A 27,319-nucleotide genomic window follows, 5' to 3' on the forward strand; every position below is an offset into this window, starting at 1 on the left:
TGTATTTGCAACCTGTCCCTAGTTGAAATGTATTGAATTTCTATTGCCACCAATTAGTGTATTCCATATCAATTTTCAGTTTTACTAACTGTACCACAACACACCGAATGAGTTGAACTAATAACTTGAAAAGATGTTCACTGTACTGACTATTGTCGTTCAAAGTGTTAATCACGAATCTCCGAGGTTCACAATTGACAGAAGACCAAAAAAAAAAAATCCCCAGATCTAAACCCCTTTTCCCCAGCAAAAGCATTTAAAAGTTAACACAAAGTCTAACTATGTTCACTTGTAAATGTTATAGAATATAATTCAGCTTAGTATTTTTTGAATAACAATTTCCCGAATAAATGTATCATGTCTAACTTTTAGCCGCACACATGCGTGTATTCTCTCTCTCTCTCTCTTCAAGGGGGATGGGCCCAACAAGCTGTGTTTTGAAAGTTTCTGTAGAAAGAAGAGCAGCTGGAGATGAGGAAGGAAAGAGGGAGGGGGAGTGGGATCATCCACATAATCGCTCTCCTCCACACTAAGCATCCTCAGTGATGTTTGCGAGATGAACACACGCAGATCGGAAGCACTTACAGTCCTGTAGGGAGTTGGACCACCATGAAATCCAAGAGTCAAGACCGCAGCTTGTCCGAGTCCACTGAACTCGATCGATCTTTTGACCCGCTCACAGGTATGTGGATCTTGTCTCATTTTTTTGCCACTTTGGGATGTACACCATCGATTTCTTCAATGTTTCTGCTTTTGTTCTCTCTGTTTAAATGACACCTTACTTTGTTTTTCCATTTATTTCAATGGCTGGGCTGCTTTCACTTCACATAGTTGAAACATGGTGCAGTTTTTCCACATACTAAACAAAGTTGATGTACATATCTATTATTATGCTTCTACCTTCCACTGGAAATGCATTTTAATTATTCTGCTTATCATTATGTCACTGGGATAGAGAAGAAATAAAGAAAAATCACTTTTGAACCCATTTAGTTCAATTTAAGTTTGCTCAAATATCTTTCAGTACCACAATTTTGCATCACTCATGCCATTTTATTTTTAGATTTCACTAGATCAAGCATCTCACACTTTTGACCACATTTTTACTGTATGGGATATACATGTTTTCCCAACTCAGTTTTACTTTAGTAGTCTGGCGTCCTCTCACATTCCAAAAAGATACTGTGTAAACTATATATTGTCCATCTAATGTGAGTAAATTTGTTACTCATTTCTATGCGCCTCACAATTGGCCAAACTATTCCACGCCTTTCGCCCAAAGTAATAACCAACTTAGTGACCCTAATCCTCTGAGACATTCAGTGCTTTAATGAGACGAATAAGTGATTATTTATTTAAAAAGCATCAAACGAAAAGGAATACATTTTCTGCATCGTTTCTCATCGCCTGTCATCTTCTTCAGTGTAGTGTGTTTGACATATAATTATACAAACAAGATGCACCCTTCCCCCGCACACAAGACCCGGTTTTTTTTTTCTCTTTTTCTACCTTACACACTGCAAAACAACCACACTTGATCATTCCACTTAGTTCATCCCAAAATAGACATTGTCACCCAAAAATAACTGCGTGCCTGCTCTCATAATAAATCTTTGAATAGAAGTATGCACAGCTGACTGCTTTACAAACTATCAAAACAATGGTTTTATTTCACGTCGGACAGTTTGTACTATTGGTGAGATGGCCATACAAGGGAAACTTAACCAAACAGTGAACAGGTGTATCAACACAGGCTCAACTCCGCAAGGCATGTGACACTGCCTTATTTTAAACAACATGTTGCGTGAGTCTAAGTTACTCATTTCACATTTTACAGTAATTGCAGTTTCAACTTTCGCGGCTTCACTACATTGCAAATTCTTTTCTCTCTATTACTATTTTACTCTATTTATACATTAAATACATTTTAAACCATACCCGGCCGTTCAATTTTAAATAATTCTGATAAAGATACTTAAATATGCCGTTTCTGAAGCAATTTAACTCTAAATTATATGGAAAATAAGAAAAATAATATATGTATTGTACCTTAGAATGTAATTTTTATCTTTTCACCCAAATGACAAATTTGACACCCCAAAAATGTTATTAATTTCTATTTCTGGGGGTTATTTTTTGTTGTTGTTGTTGTCTTGAAACTGTAGGAAAATTCGATTTAATAAACATTTTACATTTATTGATTTTCCATACTGCTTATCCTCACAATAGTCATGGGGTTTGCTAGAACCTATATACAAATAGTATGAAAATCCAATAATTATAATAATTAAAAAATATACAATACAAATTGCTAATATTTACATTTTCAATGATCAAAAATAGTATATTATACACCCCTAAATCAAGCACATCTTTCCAACCTTTTTATTTGGAGGTGAAGTACTCTAAATATCAAATATGTAATTTATTAGGTTTTACCTTTAATCTATATAATAATCTCATATAGGTTTTGGCAGTATCACCTGTAATTGGCGAACATGTAACAAATCCTGTAATTCTAGAATGCGATCTAGAGGTAAACTAAAATTTCTTTATTCTCAAAAACCAAGAACAAGTGTCTTAGTTTTATAAGATAGCAGACAACCAGTATGCTTAAAGAATATATTTTGTATTTTTAGAAATAATAGGTTGTTGCTGAGTCATCAATTTCCAGTCCAGACTAAACATTCCTAAGCGTTACTCATCGCTGCATTTTTGTGCTGTCCATTTTGAGTAAACTCATTGGAACAAGTATAAACTAATACCTCGTTTATTGTGGTTAATAGGTACCTAGGCCTGCCACAATAGGTGAATAACCGCGATGTAGGGCCTGTGTTGTTATGGTGTCTATTTAATATTATTTTGACTTTTGAAATGGTCTCTGCACTATTAGACTATACACTGCCCTCTAGTGGCCATATACATAATCTTCAAACGTGACATATACATACATACATATAAATACACACACACACACACACACACACACACACACACACTATATATATATATATATATATATATATATATATATATATATATATATATATATATATATATATATATATATATATATATATATATATATATATATATATATATATATATATATATATATATATATATATATATATATATATATATATATATATATATATATATCTATATCTATATCTATATCTATATCTATATCTATATCTATATCTATATCTATATCTATATCTATATCTATATCTATATATATATATATATATATATATATATATATCTATATATATATCTATATATATATATATATATATATATATATATATATATATATATATCTATATATATATCTATATATATAATTCATGTTATAACAAAAAAAACTGTAAAATATGTTGTTTCAATGTAATATTTGTATTATTATTTTTTCCCCCAAAAAATCTGCGAAGCTCTGAGTCCGCAATAGCTGAACCGCGAAGTAGCGAGAGAACCCTGTAGTTGTAACAGACAAAACAATAAATACTACTGCATAATCCTGTAGAGTGGTGGCCCAGTGGACCAGTGGGTCAGTCATCAGTCTTCCACCTCTTTGGTCTTGGGTTCAAGTCCTAGTGCTTGCAAAGATTTTCCCACTAGTATTCAGGTAAATGAAAGAGGTAAAACTGCAGATACTACCAAATTCTCTCATTGGTTGGTGGCTCAGTGGTTAAGTCATCCGCTTGCCACCTCTGTGGTCCTGGGTTCAAATCCCAGTGCCAGCAAAGATTTTCCAAATATTATTCAGTTAAAAGAATAAGTTCTAATGGCTAAATTTCTAACTGAAGTATTCAGTGGTGGATGGAGCAATTTTGTCCAAAAAATGAATAAGTGTTTAACCCCGTTTCCTTGGATAAAACTATAAGTACTACTGCTTTCTCTAATTGGTTGGTGGCCCAGTGGCTAAGTCATCAGTCTGCCACCGGTGTGGTCCTGGGTTCAATTCCCAGTGCCAGCAAAGATTTTCCAAATATTCAGTTAAAAGAATAAGTTAAAATGCCTAAGTGTTTAACTTAATAAGTCTTCAATGGTGGATGAAGCATTTTGTCCAAAAAATGACTAAGTGTTTCACCCCATTTCCTTGGATAAAACGTTTCAACACCTATGTATAAGTGGGGCACGAGTTGGTGTAGTGGGTTGCACACTCGCCTTTGCACGGAGAGAACGTGAGTTCGCTTCCCGGTGTCGGCGGTTCACCGACCAAGCAAGCGGTCGAGGGTCGGCCGAAGGCCGACCCGAGAACGCCTTTCGCACATACAGGTCCATCAAGTGTCTTCCGAACTGCCGAAGGCAGTTCGGAATATAACCTTTTGCTGAAAAGTATGACTAAGTGTTTAATATAAATGTAAAAGAATTTTCTTTTTTTTTTTTTCCTTCTTCTTATTCCATTGACCAATTCTTCTTTCCAAGTATTTTCAGCCAAACGACGGCAACGGGAATCGAACCCAGGTCTCCCACACGGGAGTCCTGTGAACTAACCTCTGCGCCAACCAAGTGAATACACTTTTCTCTGTAATCATTTGAGTGTCTTTCCAAGAAGTACACAGAAACAACTAAGTGAAAATGAGTGCCGACAGCGGGAATCGAACCCGGGTCTCCCAGACGGGAGTCCAGTGAACCAACCTCTGCGCCAAACAAGTTGTTACACTTTTCCTTGTAATCATTTGAGTGTCTTGACAAGAAGTACACAGAAACAACTAAGTGAAAAAGTGTCCCATCCAGGAGTCGAACCCCGGTCTCCCAGACGGGAGTCCGGGGAGTTAACCACTAGGCCACCAAATAGCTGCACTTTCCTCCATAATCATTTGAGTGTCTTGATTGCAAGAACACAGAAACAACTAAGTGAAAATGTGTACCAACCAGGATTTGAACCCAGGTCTCCCACATGGGAGTCAAGTGACTTAACCTCTACGCCACAATTTGGCCACACTTTCTTTTGTCATTAATGGAAGGTCTTGACTACAACTATATAGAAACAACATGGGAATCACGCAAGTTAACCTTTACACCACGAATCAGTCACACATTATTTTGTTCATTATTGGAAGGATTTTTTTAAATACCCATGTATAGTAAGGCTTAAAAAAAAAAAAAAAAAAAAAAAAAAAATATATATATATGTATATATGTATATATGTATATATGTATATATGTATATATGTATATATATATATATATATATATATATATATATATATATATATATATATATATATATATATATATATATATATATATATATATATATATATATATATATATATATATATATATATATATATATATATATATATATATATATATATATATATATATATATATATATATATATATATATATATATATATATATATATATATATATATATATATATATATATATATATATATATATATATATATATATATATATATATATATATATATATATATATATATATATATATATATATATATATATATATATATATATATATATATATATATATATATATATATATATATATATATATATATATATATATATATATATATATATATATATATATATATATATATATATATATATATATATATATATATATATATATATATATATATATATATATATATATATATATATATATATATATATATATATATATATATATATATATATATATATATATATATATATATATATATATATATATATATATATATATATATATATATATATATATATATATATATATATATATATATATATATATATATATATATATATATATATATATATATATATATATATATATATATATATATATATATATATATATATATATATATATATATATATATATATATATATATATATATATATATATATATATATATATATATATATATATATATATATATATATATATATATATATATATATATATATATATATATATATATATATATATATATATATATATATATATATATATATATATATATATATATATATATATATATATATATATATATATATATATATATATATATATATATATATATATATATATATATATATATATATATATATATATATATATATATATATATATATATATATATATATATATATATATATATATATATATATATATATATATATATATATATATATATATATATATATATATATATATATATATATATATATATATATATATATATATATATATATATATATATATATATATATATATATATATATATATATATATATATATATATATATATATATATATATATATATATATATATATATATATATATATATATATATATATATATATATATATATATATATATATATATATATATATATATATATATATATATATATATATATATATATATATATATATATATATATATATATATATATATATATATATATATATATATATATATATATATATATATATATATATATATATATATATATATATATATATATATATATATATATATATATATATATATATATATATATATATATATATATATATATATATATATATATATATATATATATATCTAATATGTATAATATTTATTTATTTATATCTATATTATATTATATTGGAGAAACTTCCCTGTGCTGGTATAATTGCACCTGCCACCTTGCTTCAGTTTTTTTTCCCCATTAAAAAAAGGGAATTACAGTATCAATCCACCACAAGTTAGCCCATCTGCCTCTCAGGTGAAAGATTGTAGGTTCAAATGTTTATTGTATTGCTTTCAGGTAATCCTCCATCTAAAACCACAAAAAGGAGCATCAAGCAGCGCTTCCTGAAATTGCTACCCTGCTACCATTCTGCCACCAGCGCATCCATCAATCAAAGCAAGTGTCCCCACATGTTCTCTTAGTCCATTGTCCTTTCCACTGTAATGACGTGTTGTGTGTCCCTTGTACAGATAGCATGAGCGATGATGGCGAGTTGTCGACCGTGCGATACCGACCCGAAGGTCTTGAACGTCTCGTCGGCCGAACCAGTTTCAGTAAGAAAGAGCTACAGATTCTTTACAGGGGATTTAAAAATGTGAGTCTTCTTGGCAAATTTACTCTCCCCTGAAAGCACAATGAACTGAATGGTCTTTATATCTTCTTGTCATTCCAGGAGTGTCCCAGTGGTGCTGTGAATGAAGAGTCATTTAAAAACATCTATTCTCAGTTCTTCCCTCAGGGTGGTTAGTTGCAGTAATGAAGTCCTTATTGGGTCTAGTTTTCGTAAATTTGGGAGAGAAAAAAAACAAACAAACGTACCGTATTTATTCGATTAGAACACACAACATTTTTTTAACCAAAAACTAAAGTAAAGTTCGAGTAAGGACTCCACTTCTATGACCAGTGGCTGCTCACACTAAAGAAGAATGCTTTCAATTTTTTGGTAATCTGATGATGATGAATCAGACTTTTTAAAATATTATGCTGATGAATTACACTTCTAGGATGTTAAATTGTATACACATTTTTTGTCACAAATTATGGTTGCGCATTACACATGGGTGCGCTTTTACTTGAATAAATACGGTAATTTAATCCAGGTGTCCACAAATATGGACATTGTAGTATTTTGTCTTTGCCAATGAATGGTGTAAAAATGTGACGTGAGGTGTGTTTTTCCTCCTCCCGCAGATTCAAGTATGTATGCACATTTCCTGTTTGAGGCTTTTGACGCACACCACAACGGATCTGTTAGCTTTGAGGTAAAACACACAAGGTTTGCTGGTACAGGCGAGTCTTTATAAATGATTCTTAGTAGTTCTTTGTAAGTAACTTTTTTTTATGGTCATTACAGAAATTCGTTGAATTTGAAATGATCCAAATACAAAACACAAATATGCATATTTTGACTTGTCCTATGACAAATCTAAGAACAAATTAAAATCTTAATCATATTTTTATACAATTATTACAGTGGTACCTCGAGATACGAGCTTAATGCGCTCCGGGACTGAGCTCGTATCTCGAGTTGCTCGTAACTCAAATGAACGTTTCCCATAGAAATGAACGAAAAACAAATTAATTCGTTCCAACACTGAAAAAACACCAAAAAGAGGATATTGAATTGGATATATCAACATTTAGCTCGTATCGCAAGATAAATTATTTGCCTAAAATTTTACTCTTATCTCAAATTTCTCTTATGTCGGGGCACTCGTATGTCGAGGTATTACTGTACTTATTATTGATCATATTGCATAAAGACACCAGAAAACTAAATGCTTTTCAAGAATTCTGAAGCCAAAAGACAAACACATTTAATGTGTGCAGCGTTTATGTCTGCATTTTCCATCCAGTTTTTCTGTTTGTAGGACTTTGTTCTTAGTCTGTCCATCATCCTGAGAGGCTCCATCACAGATAAACTCAACTGGGCCTTCAACCTGTACGACCTGAACAAAGATGGCTGCATCACTCGAGAAGTACGTGAAGGCCTGATGCAATGTGCCATTTCTCGTCTTTTACTAACGGCTCGTGGCTACGATTTGTTTTTGTCAGGAGATGACAGATATTATGCACTCCATTTACGACATGATGGGCAAGTACACGTACCCCTGCATGAGAGACAACGCTCCCAAAGATCACGTAGATATCTTCTTCCAAGTAGGAAAAAAAAAAGTGAAACACATACCAAAAAAAAAAAACCCAAAAAACATGAAATGAGTCAAAAGATGAAGTAAAACTAAAATTTTGAATCTAAATCATAGATATTAACACTGACTTGGTGTCCCCTTGTAGAAAATGGACAAGAACAATGATGGCGTTGTTACCATTGAAGAGTTCTTGGAGACGTGTCAAAAGGTGACAATTTTATGAAATCATATATCCGACACCGTTTTAAGACTTGTGCTTTACTTCTAGGACGAGGACATCATGCGCTCCTTGCAGATGTTTGATGACATCATCTGAAGGAGGCAACCGTTACTCCTTTTTTTCAGTTTGAATACAATTGTATTGTGTCTACATGACGCAGTGTGTTGATATGTTTTATATGGAAATATAATAATGGGAAATAATAAAAAAAAGCCCATGAACTCAAGTCACTGACCATGTGTTGTGGTAGTTAGTAAAAGAGACAAAATCATGTTGAAACATGAAATGACGACAATAGACAATTTTGGTTATGGCCCTCAGTAAAAAATGGATTAGATGTCTGGTCTGTGCTCGGATGTTTGGTCGCCGGCCTTTTGGTCGCCGGTCTTTTGGTCGCCGGTCTTTTGGTCGCCGGTCTTTTGGTCGCCGGTCTTTTGGTCGCCGGTCTTTTGGTCGCCGGTCAAACGGTGAGAGTTTACTGTTGAAACCAGCTTTCAAAATTATATTCATGAGAGAGTTTAATATCTAAGAGAGTGAGAGAGTTTAATCTAAGTACTGTTTAATATCTATGTACTGTTTAATATATCTATGTACTGTTTAATATCTAAGTACATTTGACCGGCGACCAAAAGGTACCAAAAGACCGGCGACCAAACGTCCGGTCACGGTCTGGTGCTGTCAATGGTAGCCAATGAGTTAATTAAATGTGAATAAAAACAAAACAAAATTAATTTAAAAAAAGCAAGTAGGTAGATTGAATATATCCTTTAATTTTATTTAAGAAAATTGCAGTAAAAACTCTTGGTAAGTCCAAATTTCCCTGTCAGTAGTGTTTTCTCCAGCTGGCATCCCGACTAAAATTAAATCCACAAAAAGAAATCATTCAATCTGACGCGTCAATCAGAGTTTTGACATCAAATGGTAAATAGTTACAGACACACAAGCTCTTCTTTTGTTGGTTAATGTTTTGCTTAAGCCAAGAACGTGATCCTTTACCCCGTAAAATATAAAAGATTAAAACATGAGAAGCAATTGATAAGAAGCAGCCGTCACAATATCTGCTTCCCTTTCTTTTAAAGGCTTGCCACCTTCCCCATTTGTGTCTACTACATGTGTCACAAACTCAAGATGTGCTTTTCTTCTAGTTTGTGGTTCTGGCCGGAGAAAGCTGACAATACGTATAATGTCACAATGACTATTTAAAGGCATTAAAAAGAAAGATGAGCAGGTGCACTATTCCACCTGCGGCAGTGTTGTCAACTAGTCTTCTCTTTAGGAAGGGGGGAAAAAAGTAATCTATCCTCACAAAATAAAATCTCTTTAGCATAGATTACCCACCCGGAAGCAGAAACGCACACACACACACACACACAATCACACTTGAATTCCTAAGATCTTCGAACCCTTTTCAAGCGTGTGTAAATGATCCGCATTAATATTAAAATATCAAACATATGCAAGAAAGCCCTATTAAGATTAGGAGTCCCGTACTCAATGATAATTGTATATATATATTACATATAAAATGAATAAAGATCTTTTGTTCCGGTCCACTTTCTACCATCTTCTATTTAGGATCTGTGGGAAGGAAACAATAGTTATTTTAAAATAGTTTTTCTTTTTAATTGTGTTTTTCTTAATTCAATGTGATGTAAAGTACATTGAATTACCTTGTGGTCAATAGCGCTATACAAATAAATGGTCAATTTTTTTTAAACATTTTTAATTCATCGAAAATGCTAAAAAGACGTTGATTTAAATTAATTCAGAAATAAAGATAATTCTAATTGAGACCTGCGTAAGATAATATTGTAAGATAAAATGACAATCATCAGTTTTTGTAAGTATAGAAACATCATTGTCATAAGAAACTTGCCCACAAGTTTGGTCGTTGTCATGGAGACCTGTCACTGATTAATCAGATTTTGCCCAGTTTGTGTTGGTTGTCATAGGGTTAACCATACTATGCCCTGTTTGCCCATATAAAGACGAACTCACTGTTCATTCGATAAAGAGTTGCAAGAACATCACGCCGAACAGGACTCCACTGTTAGAGCTCTCTCTCCACTTTGCAGTTTGGTAATAAACCTATTTCCTATTAAATTGATCTCACTCTTCCCTAATCTGCCTCTGAAGTTGTATTTTCAGATCGGTTGATAGATCTGAAAATACAACTAGGGAAGAGTGAGATCCTCCACATTTGTTGAAATCAACAATACGCAGTGGACATTGCACAGGTCAAATGACCACTGATATGATCAGTGCACGTGTATAATAAAGCTGTGCTATTACATGTAATAAAAGCTACCCTTATTAGGCTGAAAGCACGCTTGCAATGCACACTGACCTTTAGTAAGGCTCGAACTGCTGCCCCCTGTAGTGGATTTCGTGGACTAAATCGTCATGTATACAGGCGCCGTCCACGGCGTCCATGGAATTGTCGCCTGCGTAGCCGCCGTAGGTTTGGTAAGGAACATCCACATCTGCAATGTCACAAGCATATTTCAACCCTTAGCACAGCTGACACCCGCACATTTATAAATGGTTAGGACTATCGACTGGATGCGGCCCATGAGTTATTGAGTATGTTTGGATTTAAACACGTCACATAAGTGTACAGGAAAATAACATCACTGTAACGTAGCTTGCTAAAAAATTGGAAGAGTAAGGGTTAATTCCCTCCAATGTCAAACTCTACACGGCCTAGAAGACCTCATCGTGGCCTCTTCAAACTGTCAAATTCCTCCCATCAGCTGTCAGGCTCTCTGACAAAAGCAATGGCTGAATGTTAACACCAACAATATGTCTACATGTGCATCAATCTATGTGTATGTATACATGTATATATGTATACATGTATATATGTATATATATGTATGTATGTATGTACGTACGCACACACACTCACAGATATATATATATATATATATATATATATATATATATATATATATATATATATATATATATATATATATATATATATATATATATATATATATATATATATATATATATATATATATATATATATATATATATATATATATATATATATATATATATATATATGTGTGTGTGTATGTATGAGTATATATTTATGGTTATTTCTGGGTTTTTTTGTTTATCTATTCATCCATCTAGCTATTTATGTATTCATTTATTTATCTATTTATTTATTTGTGTTTTTATTCTATTGATTTATTCATTTATTTACTTATTCATTGCCCATTTATTTATGTCTAAAATGTCTTTTCCTATGTCTGTATTCTCACCCTCTTGTGACAGTGAAATTTCCTGAATACGGAATGAATAGTTATCTAATTTAATCTCATCTAAATGGCTCAATAACGTGGCCCAGTCTGACCAGGCCACAATTGCAATAAATAAATAAATAAAAAGTCTGAAGAGGAATCCCAATAAAAATGGATGTGAGGATGAAACCTTTGGCATCGGATATGCCTGCAGTCTGAACGCAGGCTAAGTGAGACTCTTCACTGGCGGTTAATGTAGCGTGCAGAGGAATGTCACAGATGTGCACATTCCGGTCACATGTACTCACCATCTTGGTAAGATGCTTCCATGGTGACGCTGTTGTGGGCCTGCAAAGAGGTGAAGCGAGGGAATTTGTCAGGCGTAGTTGACAAGTGTGCCCGACGGGGGCGGCGGGAACCTTACCATCTCCCAGGCGGCAGGGTCGTGCTTAAACATGGAGTGAGTCAGCTCCCTGGAAACTCTCTTCTTGTGCTCAGCGCTCTTATCTTCAGATATGCGGAAGAGGACGGCGGCAGCGTATGTGGCTGTGGATGAAATCCGACACCAGGAGTTTAAAGGCAGTCTGGTAGCATACAGTTGCCTTTTTAGAAATTGGAGCAATGTATATTTACACATTCTAGTGAGTAATTCAAAGTTAAAGAAAGTGGATGTGCCACCTTTAAATGGCAAGAAAATCTATCATTTTTTCTGAAGATGTACTCTTGTGTCAAATAATCAGTTTAGATGCTAACCATTCATTTTTCTTATAGCTTTTCCTCAGAGGGGACACATGGGGTGCTATAGCTTATCCCAGCCAACAACGGGCAGCAGGCGAGGGAGACCCTGATTTGTTGACCAGCCAATCGCGGGGCACAAGGAGACGGACAACCAGTCACTCAAACTCATACCTAGGGGCAATTTGGAGTCTTCAACCAGCCTGCCCAGCATGTTTTTGGTATGTGGGATGAAACCGGAGTACCCGGTGCTAACCAATCTTTCACAGAGCTGCCCAATAGTAACTAATAGATGAATTTATGTGTCTTTTCACTTGTTTCAATTATTTTCTATTTATTTTTAATTGGTTATTAAAATTAATACATTTACAAATAAATAAAAAAACGGAAATAAATCAATACAATGTTAATAAAACTATCCTTGGAATTAAAATGCAAATAAAGAGAAATACATAATGTTTATGCTCTAAAATAATACACTTAAAAACAATATGCAACTCATGACACGCAATTTATGGAGATAGAGGTCGAATTTGTTTAAACATTGAAATATTGAACAAAAAAAATGTGCTTGTTTCATTGTGTTCATTTGCCCCTCCTGGTCAAAATAGATTGGACATCTAGCAATCACAAATATAATTCTTACCAATGCCCTCGTTGTCAGAGTGCAGGAGGTCCATGAGCGGAGCAGACGCTCCCTCGCCGTCGATGGCCTCGGCTGATTGTTTGTCAAGAGCCAGCTCGCACAGAACGCCGGCTGCCACGCGCTTTACGTTGTCCACTGGCGAGTAGAGAAGCTGGCGAGCCAGAGGAACTTTAAAAAAAGAGTTCCAGCTATACAAAAGAAGGAAGTGGTCAAGGTACCTGAACAAAAAGAGGAATGGTCTGCAGGTTGGCGATCTCTGCTCTGTTGACGGGATCTCGAGCCAAGATGTGTAGGGCTCCTGTACAGCCCTCCACTATCTCTTCCATCCTCACACCATCCTGTAAAAACAGCAGGCAATAGATGTAAACGCTTTATAGCAGCAGGCTCTAAATGTGTGTAAACTGGGGCCCACTTTAATTGGCTCAGAGCAAATAATGAAAATTTCAATCGATATGGGCCGCAAAAGAATCTTAAACACAGCCTACATTTTTCCGCTTTAACACTCGATGGATATATTCCCTTAAATAATGTGTCTGTTATTTCCAATCAATGTAGGAAACTGGAGAATTCCAGTATTATGATTTACATAGTTCAATTTACTTTTGAAAATCCAATTTGGTAAAGAACTATCATCTTGGGTGTGATTTTCTTTAGATTTTTGGCGTGAGTGGTTAGCACATCGCCCTCACAGCTCTTGGCTCCTGGTTTCAATTTTTTTTCACCTGATTTCAATGCTCATACAGTCATACCTCTACTTACGAATGTCTCTAGGAACTAAAGTTTCAGGTTACAATTTTTTTTATATGCAAATGAGCGACTCGAGATACGATGGCACATATTTTCACACACGCACACACATAAAAGTCTAAAATGTACTACAAAGTGGACGGTTTTCGGCCCAGGTAAAACGTACCCTTGCCGCCATCTGGGGGAGAAACACGGATATTAACGGCTGCAGAGGGAGATATTTCAGTGGCCCAGGCCACACTTTCGTATGCTTTATTTATTTTAAGACATTATTAAATCCTTTCCTTATCATTTTCTCTCATTTTTATGTTTCCTCACATCTTTCATACAAAATGGGGACATTTTGACCAATTTTAAAGGGTTTAGTTGGTAGTTGTGTAAGGACAGTTTAACGAATTAGAGAATTTAAATATAAAGTACAACTCTACTTACGAACTTTTCAAGTGAACAAAATTCTTGGAATAAATTAATTTTGTAAGTAGAGGCATGACTATATATATAGAAATAATAATTGCTGCCATTCATTTTTCTGAAAGCGGACCTAGAAGAAAACAGTTTGAACATCCTTGCTGCATAGTATGTAATATAGAAAAACAATTATACACCAAATGAGGGCACACACCTGGTATGTCTGCTGGTTGGATGAGCCATGTTTCTGGGCATCCTGGTGGGCTTTGAGTAACAGGTTGACCAGACGGGGGATAGCGCCTGCATCCCTCAGCGGGGCTTGGTTTTCCGGGCACAAGGCCAAGTTACGGATCAGGCCCACCACAGCCTTCATGAAAAGAAAACAAATGCCACTCATATCTCTGGACACTGTGTGAAAACATTTTTTCTTTTACAAATTTCCATCTGCTTGAAAAAAAAAAACCAAACTACCTTGATAACCGGCCAGTAGTATGGCTGGTTGAGAAGCTTGACAATGGCTGGGATGCCGTAATGTCTCCTCACTGCGTTCTGTGCCGCCTCGGCTTGCTGGTGGCGCGAAGTCAGGTGACGCAAGGCGCAAATAGCGGGCTCGGTCACATCCTCTTTTTCGCCAGCGCGCAGTATGGCATGGATCAGCGCCTCAATGCCATTGCTCTGGGTGACCAGAGTTTTGTTATAGGCGTTGTTGCATGTGAGATTAGACAAGATCCCAGTGGCACAGGTGAGCATGTTGATGTCATCGGAGCTCAGCAGGTTGACCAACACCTGCAGCAGGCCGTCCATTCCCTCCTGAAACACAACAGCAATGCTTTGTCCACATCTGTATTTCCACCATGAAGATTAAGTAATTGACAGCAAGCCAAGAGGAAAAACAGGAATGACGAGGGTAGGTTGATGAGATATTTAAAAGCTGCTATTGATGGCAATTAGACCTTCAATTTGACTGAGAGGGGCTACCAGTGAACGTTGAAAATGCCCTTTCCATTGCATCACTTCCCTCTGATTCTGCAGAATTTCCAGACCACTTTCTGTTTATTTTTAGGGTCACTCTGTTTACAAAACTTCAACAACGAGAACAAAACTTAAAGCACACCACACCTGCTTGGTGGCAGCATCAGACAGGTTCCGGAGTGTCCAGAGACAGTTCTGCATTAGACGCTGGCTGCTGCCAGTCAGGTGTTTACCCAGAGCCTGCATCCCACCTGGGGGGGGAAACACCAGTATCAGCTCACAACCGTACATTTTAAAAAAAGTGCTGTCATGTAATTTTGTACTTGATGAGAGGCTATTAACCACATTTCCATTAACATAGTAACCCCTCCTGCTTGTGCACACAGGTGTGTGTTGGGGGTGGATCCTCAGAAACTAATATCTCACATACCAGCCTCTACAATGGCAGGCTTGTTACTGGGGCACACAGATAGGACTTTGAGGACTCGGCTTGTGGTCCACAGCAGCTTCTCGTAGTTGTAGTTCCTCATGATGTGAACAAGACCCTCGGGACCACCATTAGCAAGGATGATGAGCTGTGACAAAAAAAAGTGTTTAAGATGCAGTTTAAATGGTACAGTTTGGTGCATATTCAAAAAATATATCTTTGTAGGGGTATTTATTGAAAAACTGTTTAAGATTTTTTTTAAAGTTAGTTCCGACGTGCAATACAAATTAATTTCTCACACACACCGCACCCAAACCTGACTGAACTTGAACACTGTACAAATGACACACCCAAATCAAGCCTTGTATACACAAGTACAATCCTCTACTAATATGAAGTATAGTACATAACTTTGTATTATGTGAACACACCTTGCTCTCCTGATTGCCATAGGACAGCAGCTGCAGACAATCTGTTGTGATGGCCAGAAACTTGGGGTTGCTTTTCTTAAGAAGGGGGACCATTCTTTGCAAGCCGTCAGCCAAACGCACGGCCATTTTGGCTCCCTCTTGGTGTAGAAGCAAGTTGTGGAGGGTTGTGATGGCATAGAAGAGAACAGATTCCACGGGAGAGCTAAGCACAAAGGGATAAAGTAAGAACAATTGCCCGACGGTGTAGTGCTGGGCAAAAGTAATATTGTATTGTAATAAATTCCTTCTATCGTAAATTTGATATCATATCTAATAAAATACTCCGCAATTGACACTTCGGTGTGGATTCTTAAACTAAAGCTGCCAAAAGAGCCACTGGGTGCCCTTATACTAACCAACGTAGGGTTTAATAAATCATGTGATTTTCCACAATGCCCAGATTTAACTTTATGCATGATTGAGAAGGCAAAAAACATAAGTTGCACTTAAAGTATAAGTTACATTACTGGGGGAAACTTATATGATAAAAGCCAACACCAAAAACATACATGTCATCTTGAAAGGCAATTTAAAATAAAATAGAGAATAGAGATAGATGAACGCTCAGTACCTGAGCATGCGGACAAGTGCGGGAATGCCACCAGACTTGAAAATGGAGAGCAGGCCCTCTCTTTTGTGGGAGAGATTGTGGAGGATGCTGGCCGTGGCTCTGGCAGTCTCCATGTCGTTGGTGTTCTGCATGGCTCGCACCACCGCGGCCACCATCTGAGGGGACTGCATCAGCGCATGGCGAGACGCTTCCTTGCGGGTCAACTGGTTGACAATCTGTGCTGCCTTGCTGACCACCACCTGATGGAAAGATGGTTATTTGGGTATGATGTGAGTAAATAAATAAATAAATGCATTGGGGCGCTATGGGGGGAATCAGTTGTAGGTACAGACCTGAATGACATGAAAGCTACAATTGCAAACACAGTGGGGAATTAACCTGTATTTATTCGAGGCTGTGATGAAAAAGATATAATAGTCATCAGCAAAAGCGCAGCGAAGAGTACATCAACTTCAAGATGTGTGCGATATTGGCAAAATGAGCTCTGTATCTACTCATTTAGATGACAATTATTATTAAACTTGAACATTATAGCTTGTTTAAAGGGTGTGCCCTAGCAAATTATATTACCAGTGTTAAATAAATTGTAAAAAAAAAAAAAAAAAAAGGTATAGTAATCCAGCACTTACATCGAGCCCCTCAAAGTCAATTTATACGTCTAAGGATTTTGACATTCATAATTTCACTGTAAAATAGTAGAGCGCCTATACAATTTCAGAATCTGAACCCGGTGTGTAAAATACACTCGGGCAATATATACCTGATCCTCATCATTGAGCAGTTTGGTGAGCTCAGGCACAGCCCGTGTAGCAAGCTCAGCGTCATCTTGGTAGTTGATCAGATGAATGATTGCTGCCTTAAGCATCTGGGACGGCTCCGCAAGCCGTTGGACATTAGTCAGCTGGGACGGATCTGTTTGGGTTGTAGCCAAGATGGTGGTGCTGTCCTCCAGTGTCTCGGGGAACATGGCAGCCCTCACGCGTTGCCCTCTGGTCAACACGTACTGGGAGTCTGGAAAGGAATGCCAAAACTCATTGAGCAAATACTGGAGAGGTTTCTCCCAATGGTGAGAGGGTCTTTTCATGTCTCACCTTGTGGTTCTGTGGTGACGGTGGTGGTCATGGTATACTGCTTGGTGGTGAAGTCACCGTCGTCATTTCTGATCGTGTTGGCTCCAGACTGGATGCCCGAGTCCATTCCGTATCTGGTTTCCTGCCACTCTGTCACCTTTGTTACCCCTCTATCCATCTCACTCACTGTCACATACAAAAAATAGGTAGGAGCAATCAAATGTCTGACAAAGATTGTGCACATGTAAAACATCTAGTAGACTAATGTATTTTTCAGGCTATATCATTTCCTTGCAACCTTTCCCAATAATAGAATTTTAAGGTTTACATTTGTGAGAGGGTGATTTTTGCTGGAATTTACAGGGTACAGTTGTCTTGTTATGGAGAAAACACCCATGGGCGGTGCATTTACCTAAGGAATGGCTACATTAACCCCTGGATAATCGCGGTTAATGTAAACCAGATATGGCCGCGATAAACGAAAAACTGCAAAGTAGCATCAGACCTATTTAAAAAAAAAAAATTACTTCAGTGCTGAGTCCTAGTAGCAAGGGGAGGACAGTTTCAGCATGGATTTTCACATTATGAACTTTTAAATGAAACATTTATTTAAAATAAATCCCCCCATAAAAAAATCTGCGATGTAGTGAAGCCGCGAAAGTTAAAACCGTGATATTCGAGGGATTACTGTACAGTATGCAATCTAATCGAAGTAATCGAGCAGCATTGTGGATTTTTTTTGGTGAAGAAGACTAATCTGATTGATGAATTACATAAGAATAATAATTTAAGACTAACCACGCGCAGTTAAGAGTTTTTCAAAGTACAGGAAGCTGCTATGTCACCTATGACAAATCTGCAAACTGAATTTATCATGGGAATTTTATAACAGAAAAATACTTCATCAGCTGCAGGATAAGAACTCCAAGTGAAGTAGATTTAAATAGTTTATTCTTTGTAATTAAATCAACATGCCTGGGGAAGCTGGCTGGTTCACTGTTTACCGCCCAGACGAGCGTCAGCAATTGAATGAGGAGGATGCAACTTAATGTATTTGAATTTTAGTTAAATGTGTAATTTTCTTTAAAAAATTGTCAAATTTAAGTGGTGAGCCTTGTAATTAGAACCATCAAAACTGAGAAGACAGGAGAGTTAATTAGACATTGGAGACATAAAAAAATAGGACTGATAGGAAATACACTTACTTTGCACTGACATCCTTGCCTCCTGTAGTCACAAACCTGAAGGAAACAGAGGCCCAAAAAATAAATTATAAGTATTTTTTTGGGAAGAACGACAAAACACTACACTTAATATTTGCAAATACATACAAACAGTCTTGTCTTTTTCCTTTTTTAAACAAGAAAGGAAGAGAGTGTATTTGAATAAGATAAAGATGAGGCCATCCTTTCAGATAGTAACATTAAATCATGGGGGAGTAATTTCGAATAGAAAAGATTTGAAGCAAAGTGATTAGAGGCTTCTGCAAATTAGGAATGTGAGCTCACCCTGCTGACCTTTCACCTCAGGACTACGCCCATAAAGTTGTGGGAGCAGCCGATTGCTGACACATTGTGAACTGAAACTCGTCCTTCTGGTTTTAGGTTAAAGTGTGTGAACTCCATGTAAGCATGGGAATAAACAGTAAGTGAAAAGTGCCGTGTGATTGAATGTCAAAACTTCTCAAGTTAAAAAATGCCATTTTTATCCAGAAACGATGAAGATTAATACAAAGAACCTCACTGGGTAACAAGATTTTCAACATCTCCGAGAAGTTTTTGAAATGTAATACGTCTGTTGTATCAGAAAATGGCGTAACAGACATTAGTCACAACATGTCGGTTGTTAAGACTTCCCCTCCATACGACTCACCCTTTCCCAGATCATCACCATTCTTTGTATCAATGCACACTAGGAGTATGATTACTGGTAGTTACTGTATTTCGCTGCATACACAAAAAACTTTTGTTTTGAACTTGTTTTGATCATATGAAATATTAAGTTCAACTACAAAATGGCAGGCTTGATGTAATCTTTTTTTTCTTGTCACTGTCTGCAGCTGTGACATTATCCACAACAGAATCCTTCCTCATCACAGAAACCTCTGCATTTTTTAATAGCCGGCTGTCTCAGACAACACAATGAATTCACTGTGCTGTTTCGTCTTTGACTGTTGGGCAACGAGTGTTAGTACGAACAAAGAATAAAGTAATTGCTTGATGAGTAACGGATTCAAAAGACTTCACACTCAGTCTTTTTCATGGAATTGTACCAGGTGACGAACCCATGTTTTTGTCCAAGTTAAAAAACTAAGTGGGTTTTGACCTGCGATAAAAAGGCCAAATGTAATGCAGTTGAGATACTCATAGAGACTTTTCGAACTCTACACTCCATTAGCCCAAAGCACTGTCTCAGCAAGGTTGTCGAGCTGTAGATCCTGCCTAACCAGGCCCCTTGAGTACTTGCAGCAACATGTGACATGATAAAGCAATGACTCATGTGCATATAAATCACTCTCAGGGTGTGGCCTCCTGCCCATTAAGTGGTAACTGACCAAAGTTTGTTTATCAACCAAGCGATATGCTTTCAAATGAAGTATTTTACTGATAAACAGCAATTAAGACAAAACAACAAGTGTCCTATACATCCGGGCTAGCATTTAGTAGCAACCCCTCCGGCGAGACGATGGGGTCACTGAACTGTTTCAATGCTGTAACACAGCCGCACGTCACCTTGGCAACCGAAACTCGGCATGGCCTGTGAATCCACTGTGGCATTTTATCGACGGAGCCATCTGATGACTCAAAATAGGCTTTTCTTGGTGGGAGAATGGAAAGAAGACTGGTTCTTATTAGCTTACCACAAAGTAAAAAAAAAAGTAAAAAGGAAGAATAACATAAAATCAAAGTCCATGTACACTGTACAGTATATTATAGTGCACTTCAAAATGAACTTTGCACTCTTCCAGTTAATATGTAGTGAATCATTTCCTGTCATAGTACTGCTTTATCAGCACAATTACCAACACGTGTTTTTTTGCCAATAATATCCAAGAAACATTGAATCCTAAGAAGGGAAAACTCCCACTTTCTTGTTGAGCAAGGTCCTCCACTTGCAGTAAAAGAGGAGGTGCTATTTTTCAGTGGAACGTAAATGCGGTCCAGACATTTGTGAAAGCGGCAGGTGAACATGTTGCAACAGAAACGCATTGCATGAGTTGTTCAGGAGAGCTGCTAAAACGCTATCGTGACATTCCACACAGACATAATACATTTAGATTGTGCAGTAGTTGTGTTTTTCAGAGACCTCAAACCTCACTACTCCCTGTCCAAATCAACGACTGACTTATTTATGAAGATACTTCATCAACAATGGAAAAACTCATGGGGTGTAAATTCATGACAAACTGACTGCTCCCACTTCACTTAGGCATGTAGACAGGGAGTGTCTCGTCACTCCCTTGCACTGACAAACTCCCAAAAGGGGTGTGGCATCATCATGTGGGGTTATGCGTGCGGAATGATTGTCAATACACATATCATAACTGACTGTAAAGCCTCACTCAAGCTCTGACAATTAACCACCAAAGTCTGATAGATAAGAAAAGAAATTGTATTTGCCCAGCCAGTGTATCTATAATAGACATTCCAGTAAGGCAGACTTGGACTTTGCTAGCCTAAGCGCTTCTTTCTGTCGCAGCAGGATAGAATCAGCTCAGGCATGAGGCCCAGGGGGGTGGAGTTAAATGCTGCTTCTACTGTAAAATGGATCCCAACATGCATACTGAAATGAGTTGTTGTTGTTCACACTTGATGGTTTTTGGCAAATCTCTCATCTCATCTCATTTTTGGAACCTGTTTATTCTAACTAGGGTCGCAAGGGGTGCTGGAGCATATACCAGCTGACTTAGGGCCAGAGGCGGGGGACACGCAAATTGGACAAGGAGATAAACAACCATTCACGCTCACACTCATACGTAGGGGCAATTTAGAGTGTCCAATCAGCCTGCCACGCATGTCTTTGGAATGTAGGAGGAAACCAGAGTACCCAGAGAAAACCCACACAGGCCCGGAGAGAACATGCAAACTCCACACAGGTGGAGCCACCTGGATTTGAACCCAGGTCCATCACTGAGGCCAACGCTCAGCCGAGTTTTGGCAAATGGGATTATTAATTTAAGTTGAATTAGTATTAGGTTAAACCACCAATTTGAAGAAATCAATTTACAGTATGGCATGCTGAATGTGCAACATAACAACAACAAAGCATACTAACCATAACCAATAAGACACCTTGTTTGGTTTTCTGATTTAACAGGATTGCTAATGTCATGCTTTAGACATCCAAATAAAGCAGATTATGTTACCACACATCTGTAATGCTTGCACCATCTGCCCAAAACAGATCAAGTATTAGATATATCGTTTGACTCTATGAACATGCGACCCCTGACACATATTTATGTAGCCTCTGACATGCAACAAAATCTCTTACTTTAAGCTGTTTCCGCGATGACTTGAGTGCAAAACGGAGCAGTCCAATCTTTTCTTTTTTAACAAAACAACAGGCCACCGCAGACTAACTCCTATCTGCATTGATTCTCAAGAGAGAACACATCAGACCACAACCCTTCCGCACATGCCCAACTCACACATAATAACTCCAGCGACATAACGGGCTGAGGGGCTAACTGGATAGATGTTCATTATAAATCAATATGGGAGAATGTGAAGTGATGCAGAGATAATGGATTCATTGTGGCGGGTGATAGGAAGTGGTGTTCGAAATTACCTAACACCATTGATGTTTCCAAGAACAGATATTTATTAGAAAAAGCTGTACTTTAGAAAATGTTTATATAGTTAGATACAAATGACGTGATAGGCTCTTTTCACAATTGCTGGACTTCATTTTATAAAATCCCAGAGTGTGTTTTTGTAAATTGACTAGAACACACAGATGATGGAAACCAGAAGACAGCGACAGCAAAATGCCAAAAGCTCAGAGAAAGAATGGAAAATGACATTCTGATGCAGTGCAATGTGAAAAGTAAATGTGTTTCTATGTGGCAGATTTAGCAACACTCCCCTTCTTTGGCTGATGTAGAAATATTAGCAGCAACACAGTTGAGCAGAGCAAGCCCACCAATGAATAAAACAAGCAACCATTTATGAAATTAATTTACTGTGCTACTCAAAATTGGTTGACTCAAGCCAAAAGAAGTTTGGTGGTTGGAAAAGAAAGGGTAGTGCTATCAATCATGAATCAAAGGAAATGTGAGTCGTCTCAGAGGAGGGACTTATGTGTTGTGCAGAATCAAATTACATGAGGTTGATAAGGAAGGACAAAAACGATGGAAATGTTTTTCCTGATTACCCAATCTTCCTAAACACTCAAAATCTATCCGAAAACAAACTCAGACCTGACATTTAAGAAAAATACAACAAAAATCCTTCAAAGCATTTCAGCTTATGATCATAAAACACACGACCAAAAACTACAGTCGCATTTATACCTGCACACCTGCGACCAGGTAATAGATGACCCGGATTTGACTATGTTAAAATCCAGCAAAATTCCTAGACATAAATGCCTGGTTTACATTGTTTACACAACAGTGCTGCACTTTTCATGCATATATATTATATATTATAATTTTTAGGGAAACACTTGATTTTGAAATAGGGGGAAAAAATACCAGATGAATTATATTGTGCAAGAAGTGTATTCCTTGAAACATTCATTGATGACTTGAACTTCTCACTTCTTATTGCAAAAATATGACGTCAGCTGTTGCGTTGCAAATTTGTCTTTTCCATCAGGAAGCAGTGCATCATCAAAAACCAAAATTGCATTTAATTCCACTTGCCGAGTTTGAAGCTGAGAAAGGTTTGTGCAGTGACTTGGTTGCTGGTTAGGGAGAAAAAAGAGGAGGTACAAAGTCTTAAAACACAGAGACGTTTTGTTCAAAAGAATGGAAAAGAGTAGCAGTATTGTTCCACTACTGCAGTCACAGTGAAAAACAACCTGGTATTCAAATGTCTCTATTGGTTGCAACCGCAGAAGCAGAAACTTTTCTGCACACAGGCCAAAGTGCAATGGCCAAAGCCATGTAAGGGAACGGACCTACTATACTTTCAGCTAAAACAACCGCTGCTGTGCATCAGTGCGTGGTTACACACTGAGGCGGTCTGACAGATGATGAATTTTTCAGATAGAATACGATCTCAAAGGAGGTTGTCTTGGAGAACACATTGAAAGTGTAATGGCAACCTAAAGAATGCAATGCTGGGGTCCAGTAAACTTTAGCTGATCATTACAAAGCTTGCGCAATCCGTTTAAAAGGTTTTTGTATTTTCTTCTAATACATATTCAAGGATTAAATCAAATATTTGTAAATACTAGAAGTCAGGACATTTATAATTGTGTTGAAGTGGTTACATAAAAATAAAAAAATCATTACCGATGCTGGAGTGCTTGCACCACTATATGTAGTACCGATCAAGTACAAGTGTACCCAGATGAACTAAATATAATACATTCATTTTCAAAACAGCTTCTCCTTGTCAATGCTGTGGAAAATGACAGAGTCTATCTCAGCTGACTTAGGGTGAAAGGCAGACTACACTCTCGACTGGTCGCCAGTCATTCATCGGGCGTAGATGGAGACAGACAACCATGAGTGAGAATCGATTCCAGGCTGCCCGCCGAGAAGTCACTCAAAACACAAGAATGACCGCACTAACGGGTGGTAAAACCAGATAATAACCAGATTCGGTCCACAGGAAAATAAAATTTTACATGTGAACAAAGAGGTTAGGCAACATGCCATAGAGTAATCTCTTTTGCAAAGTGTAGACCTATTTATAAACAGAAGGATCTCCTGGCCCCTTGTGCTGTTATAATGTAGGACAGTATGAGGGAATTAAGCATGGGGGGAGAGATTATCAGTGTGCCACCACAGATGTATCAGTGAAATCTAAAGCAAGTCACCCCCTACTGCGTGCCCAACTCCCATCATCTACCCCGTTATTTGAGGGCAGACGGGTGTAGCTTTCAGACCAGGGGGGTTGTCTGATGTTGCACTACTTGGCCACGGGTAGGCTTACACGAGACACGACATATTGACACCCTGTTTTTTACCCAGACATGTATTCAGAGCACGGACAAAAGTAGTGCTTGGTTTGTTTCACGCTGCTTAAAATCACAAGATTAGATAGCATGAAATCTCTTTACATGGCTAACTGTGCCAGAGTTAAGTTTGACAGATGTAAAAAGTTGGATGCTACAGAATGTAATCGCATTGAAAAGGCAGATGAGATGAAAGTAATTTCAGCTTGATGCTGATTTCAGTCGAATTACTCATGAAGCTGAGTGAATGGAATGTGTTCTCCAGTTGCCACCACTAAGCAGGATTGGAAAAAAAATTCTTGTCAAGAATGAAGCAACAATATCACGGCCAGTTTGGCAGCAGAGTGAGACATTTGGGTGGGTGGGAGTTGTCTTAGAATTAGATCCATTTAAGGCACTGTTGTCAAAGTGGCGGCCCGGGGGCCAAAACTGGACCGCCACATTATTTAGTGCAGCCCGAGAAAGTAAATCATGAGTGCCGAGTTTCTGTTTTAGGATCAAATTCAAATGAAGATTATAGATGTACATTAATTTCCGGATTTTCCTCTTCAAAAAGCATTTTGTTTAATCTAAAAATAAACATATAAAACTACTTTCAGTTTTTGACTTTAATATTGAACTTAATTTTAAAAAATGGTTTTCCTTTTGAAATAAAAAAACAAATGATTGAAAGACCTTTTTAAGTTCAAATAAACATTGTTTTAGATCTATTAAAAAAACTGAATATTTAGGGCTTTTCATCCAGTTCTTTTAATCAGATTTATATAAAAAAAAATCTAAATATATCTATGAGTGACCCGGCAGCTTAATGGTTAGCGCGTCAGCCTCACAGTGGGGGGACGTGGGTTGAAATCCAGGTCGCTCCACTTGTGTGGAGTTTGCATGTTCTCCCCGGGCCCGTGTGGGTTTTCTCTGGGTACTCCAGTTTCCTCCCAAACTCCAAAGACATGCATGGTAGGCTGATTGGACACTCTAAATTGCCCCTAGGTAAGAGTGTGAGCATGAATGGTAGTTTGTCTCCTGGCACCCTGTGATTGGCCGGCTACCAATTCAGGGTGTCCCTCGCCTCGTGTCGGGAGTCAGCTGGGATAGGCTCCAGCACCGATGTTGGCGTCCGTTGAAATTTCTTTCAATGCAAAAAGTGTGCCCCAGCCCAAAAAATATTGCAAAACACTGATCCACGGATTAAATTAGGGGAGAATCTGTTAGCTAAACAAGATAAAGAGTCTATTCAGGCAATTAGATAACAAACAACATAAAAAATTACATGTTTTTAAGAGCGCATAGTAATTCACCTGCTGCCTTTATCAAACGCACGCGCTTAACTTCGTGGACGCTGACAGTTAAGGTGGGACTATTGACAAGTGACGTCACCTAAAATCGATACATTGATTAAAAATGGGGAAAAAGACCCAACAAAGAAAACTTTAATACTGTGGCAGCGAGAGAAAAAAAACATAATACGTGTCGATGGTACAGAGGAAGCCAGTGCAAACATGCGGAAATAGACGAAAATGATTAAAAAACACTAAATTTTATTTGAAATGTGCAACAAATCGCACATATAGCCCCATGAGTTATTAGATAACACAGTTTAGAGGGAAATCACGCACTCAAACAGTAAGAAAACAAAACACGGAAAACAAAGCACTGCACAGCTCGTAACAGTAGCAAAAATGTCCACTTGGCGAAACTCACCTGACGAGTTTTAGAGACGATCGTTCGAGAGAATTCCAAGATATACTTGTTTGATTCCGTCCGCACACTTGCTTGATTTCGCTGCAACTTTCCGCCACTCTTTCTGGCTTTCTTTCTGTCTTTTTTCCTCCACGCTCTCCAACTCCAACGCACGAGAGTACATAGAGTCAAAGCGGCGTCACCTCCGAGTAGACTCCGCCCCCTCCACAGCGGCCCCACCCAAACTGTTGTTGCTCGCGCAATGCATTGTGTCCCCTTTTTAATAGAATTATTTATTTAGAAGTACAATAGAATATGGAAATATCCTAGAGAG

At 36.8% G+C, this 27,319-nt stretch overlaps 1 protein-coding gene and 1 pseudogene across 3 annotated transcripts; one reads left to right on the forward strand and one right to left on the reverse strand.

Moving 5' to 3' along the window:
• Nucleotides 1-428: 428 nt before the first annotated feature.
• Nucleotides 429-9,103, forward strand: LOC144198506 (A-type potassium channel modulatory protein KCNIP2-like; annotated as a pseudogene). The gene is made up of 8 exons (XR_013326729.1): nt 429-682; nt 6,805-7,102; nt 7,181-7,250; nt 7,699-7,769; nt 8,379-8,486; nt 8,563-8,667; nt 8,803-8,865; nt 8,926-9,103. The product of XR_013326729.1 is annotated as an A-type potassium channel modulatory protein KCNIP2-like (transcript).
• A 524-nt stretch (nt 9,104-9,627) lies between these two features.
• Nucleotides 9,628-27,211, reverse strand: LOC144198130 (junction plakoglobin a-like). Of its 2 annotated transcripts, none has more exons than XM_077718996.1 (16): nt 27,007-27,211; nt 19,383-19,418; nt 18,199-18,363; nt 17,868-18,118; nt 17,108-17,346; nt 16,498-16,699; nt 16,070-16,214; nt 15,787-15,890; nt 15,139-15,477; nt 14,882-15,034; nt 13,731-13,850; nt 13,513-13,663; nt 12,556-12,677; nt 12,440-12,479; nt 11,225-11,360; nt 9,628-10,455 (listed from the first exon to the last, which is right to left on the reverse strand). In XM_077718996.1, the coding sequence occupies exons 2-15, from the start codon at nt 19,393-19,395 to the stop codon at nt 11,227-11,229; spliced, it is 2,178 nt and encodes a 725-aa protein (XP_077575122.1). In that variant the 5' UTR covers nt 19,396-19,418; nt 27,007-27,211; the 3' UTR covers nt 9,628-10,455; nt 11,225-11,226. The 2 variants fall into 2 exon arrangements, with proteins under 2 accessions (XP_077575122.1, XP_077575123.1); XM_077718997.1 differs by lacking the exon at nt 27,007-27,211 and adding an exon at nt 22,672-22,790.
• Between the last annotated feature and the right edge of the window lie 108 nt (nt 27,212-27,319).

The sequence above is a fragment of the Stigmatopora nigra genome, chromosome 6 (genome assembly GCF_051989575.1).
Source record: "Stigmatopora nigra isolate UIUO_SnigA chromosome 6, RoL_Snig_1.1, whole genome shotgun sequence".
NCBI lineage: Eukaryota > Metazoa > Chordata > Actinopteri > Syngnathiformes > Syngnathidae > Stigmatopora > Stigmatopora nigra.

Bases quoted from the DNA above. Each gene is read 5' to 3' on its own strand.
- LOC144198130 (XM_077718996.1), bottom strand. The intron at 16,215-16,497 runs GTGTGTTCACAT...TTTTTGTCACAG, and splicing joins ATGGCAATCAGGAGAGCAAG to CTCATCATCCTTGCTAATGG. The intron at 11,361-12,439 runs GTGAGTACATGT...GTGACATTGCAG, and splicing joins GGAAGCATCTTACCAAGATG to ATGTGGATGTTCCTTACCAA.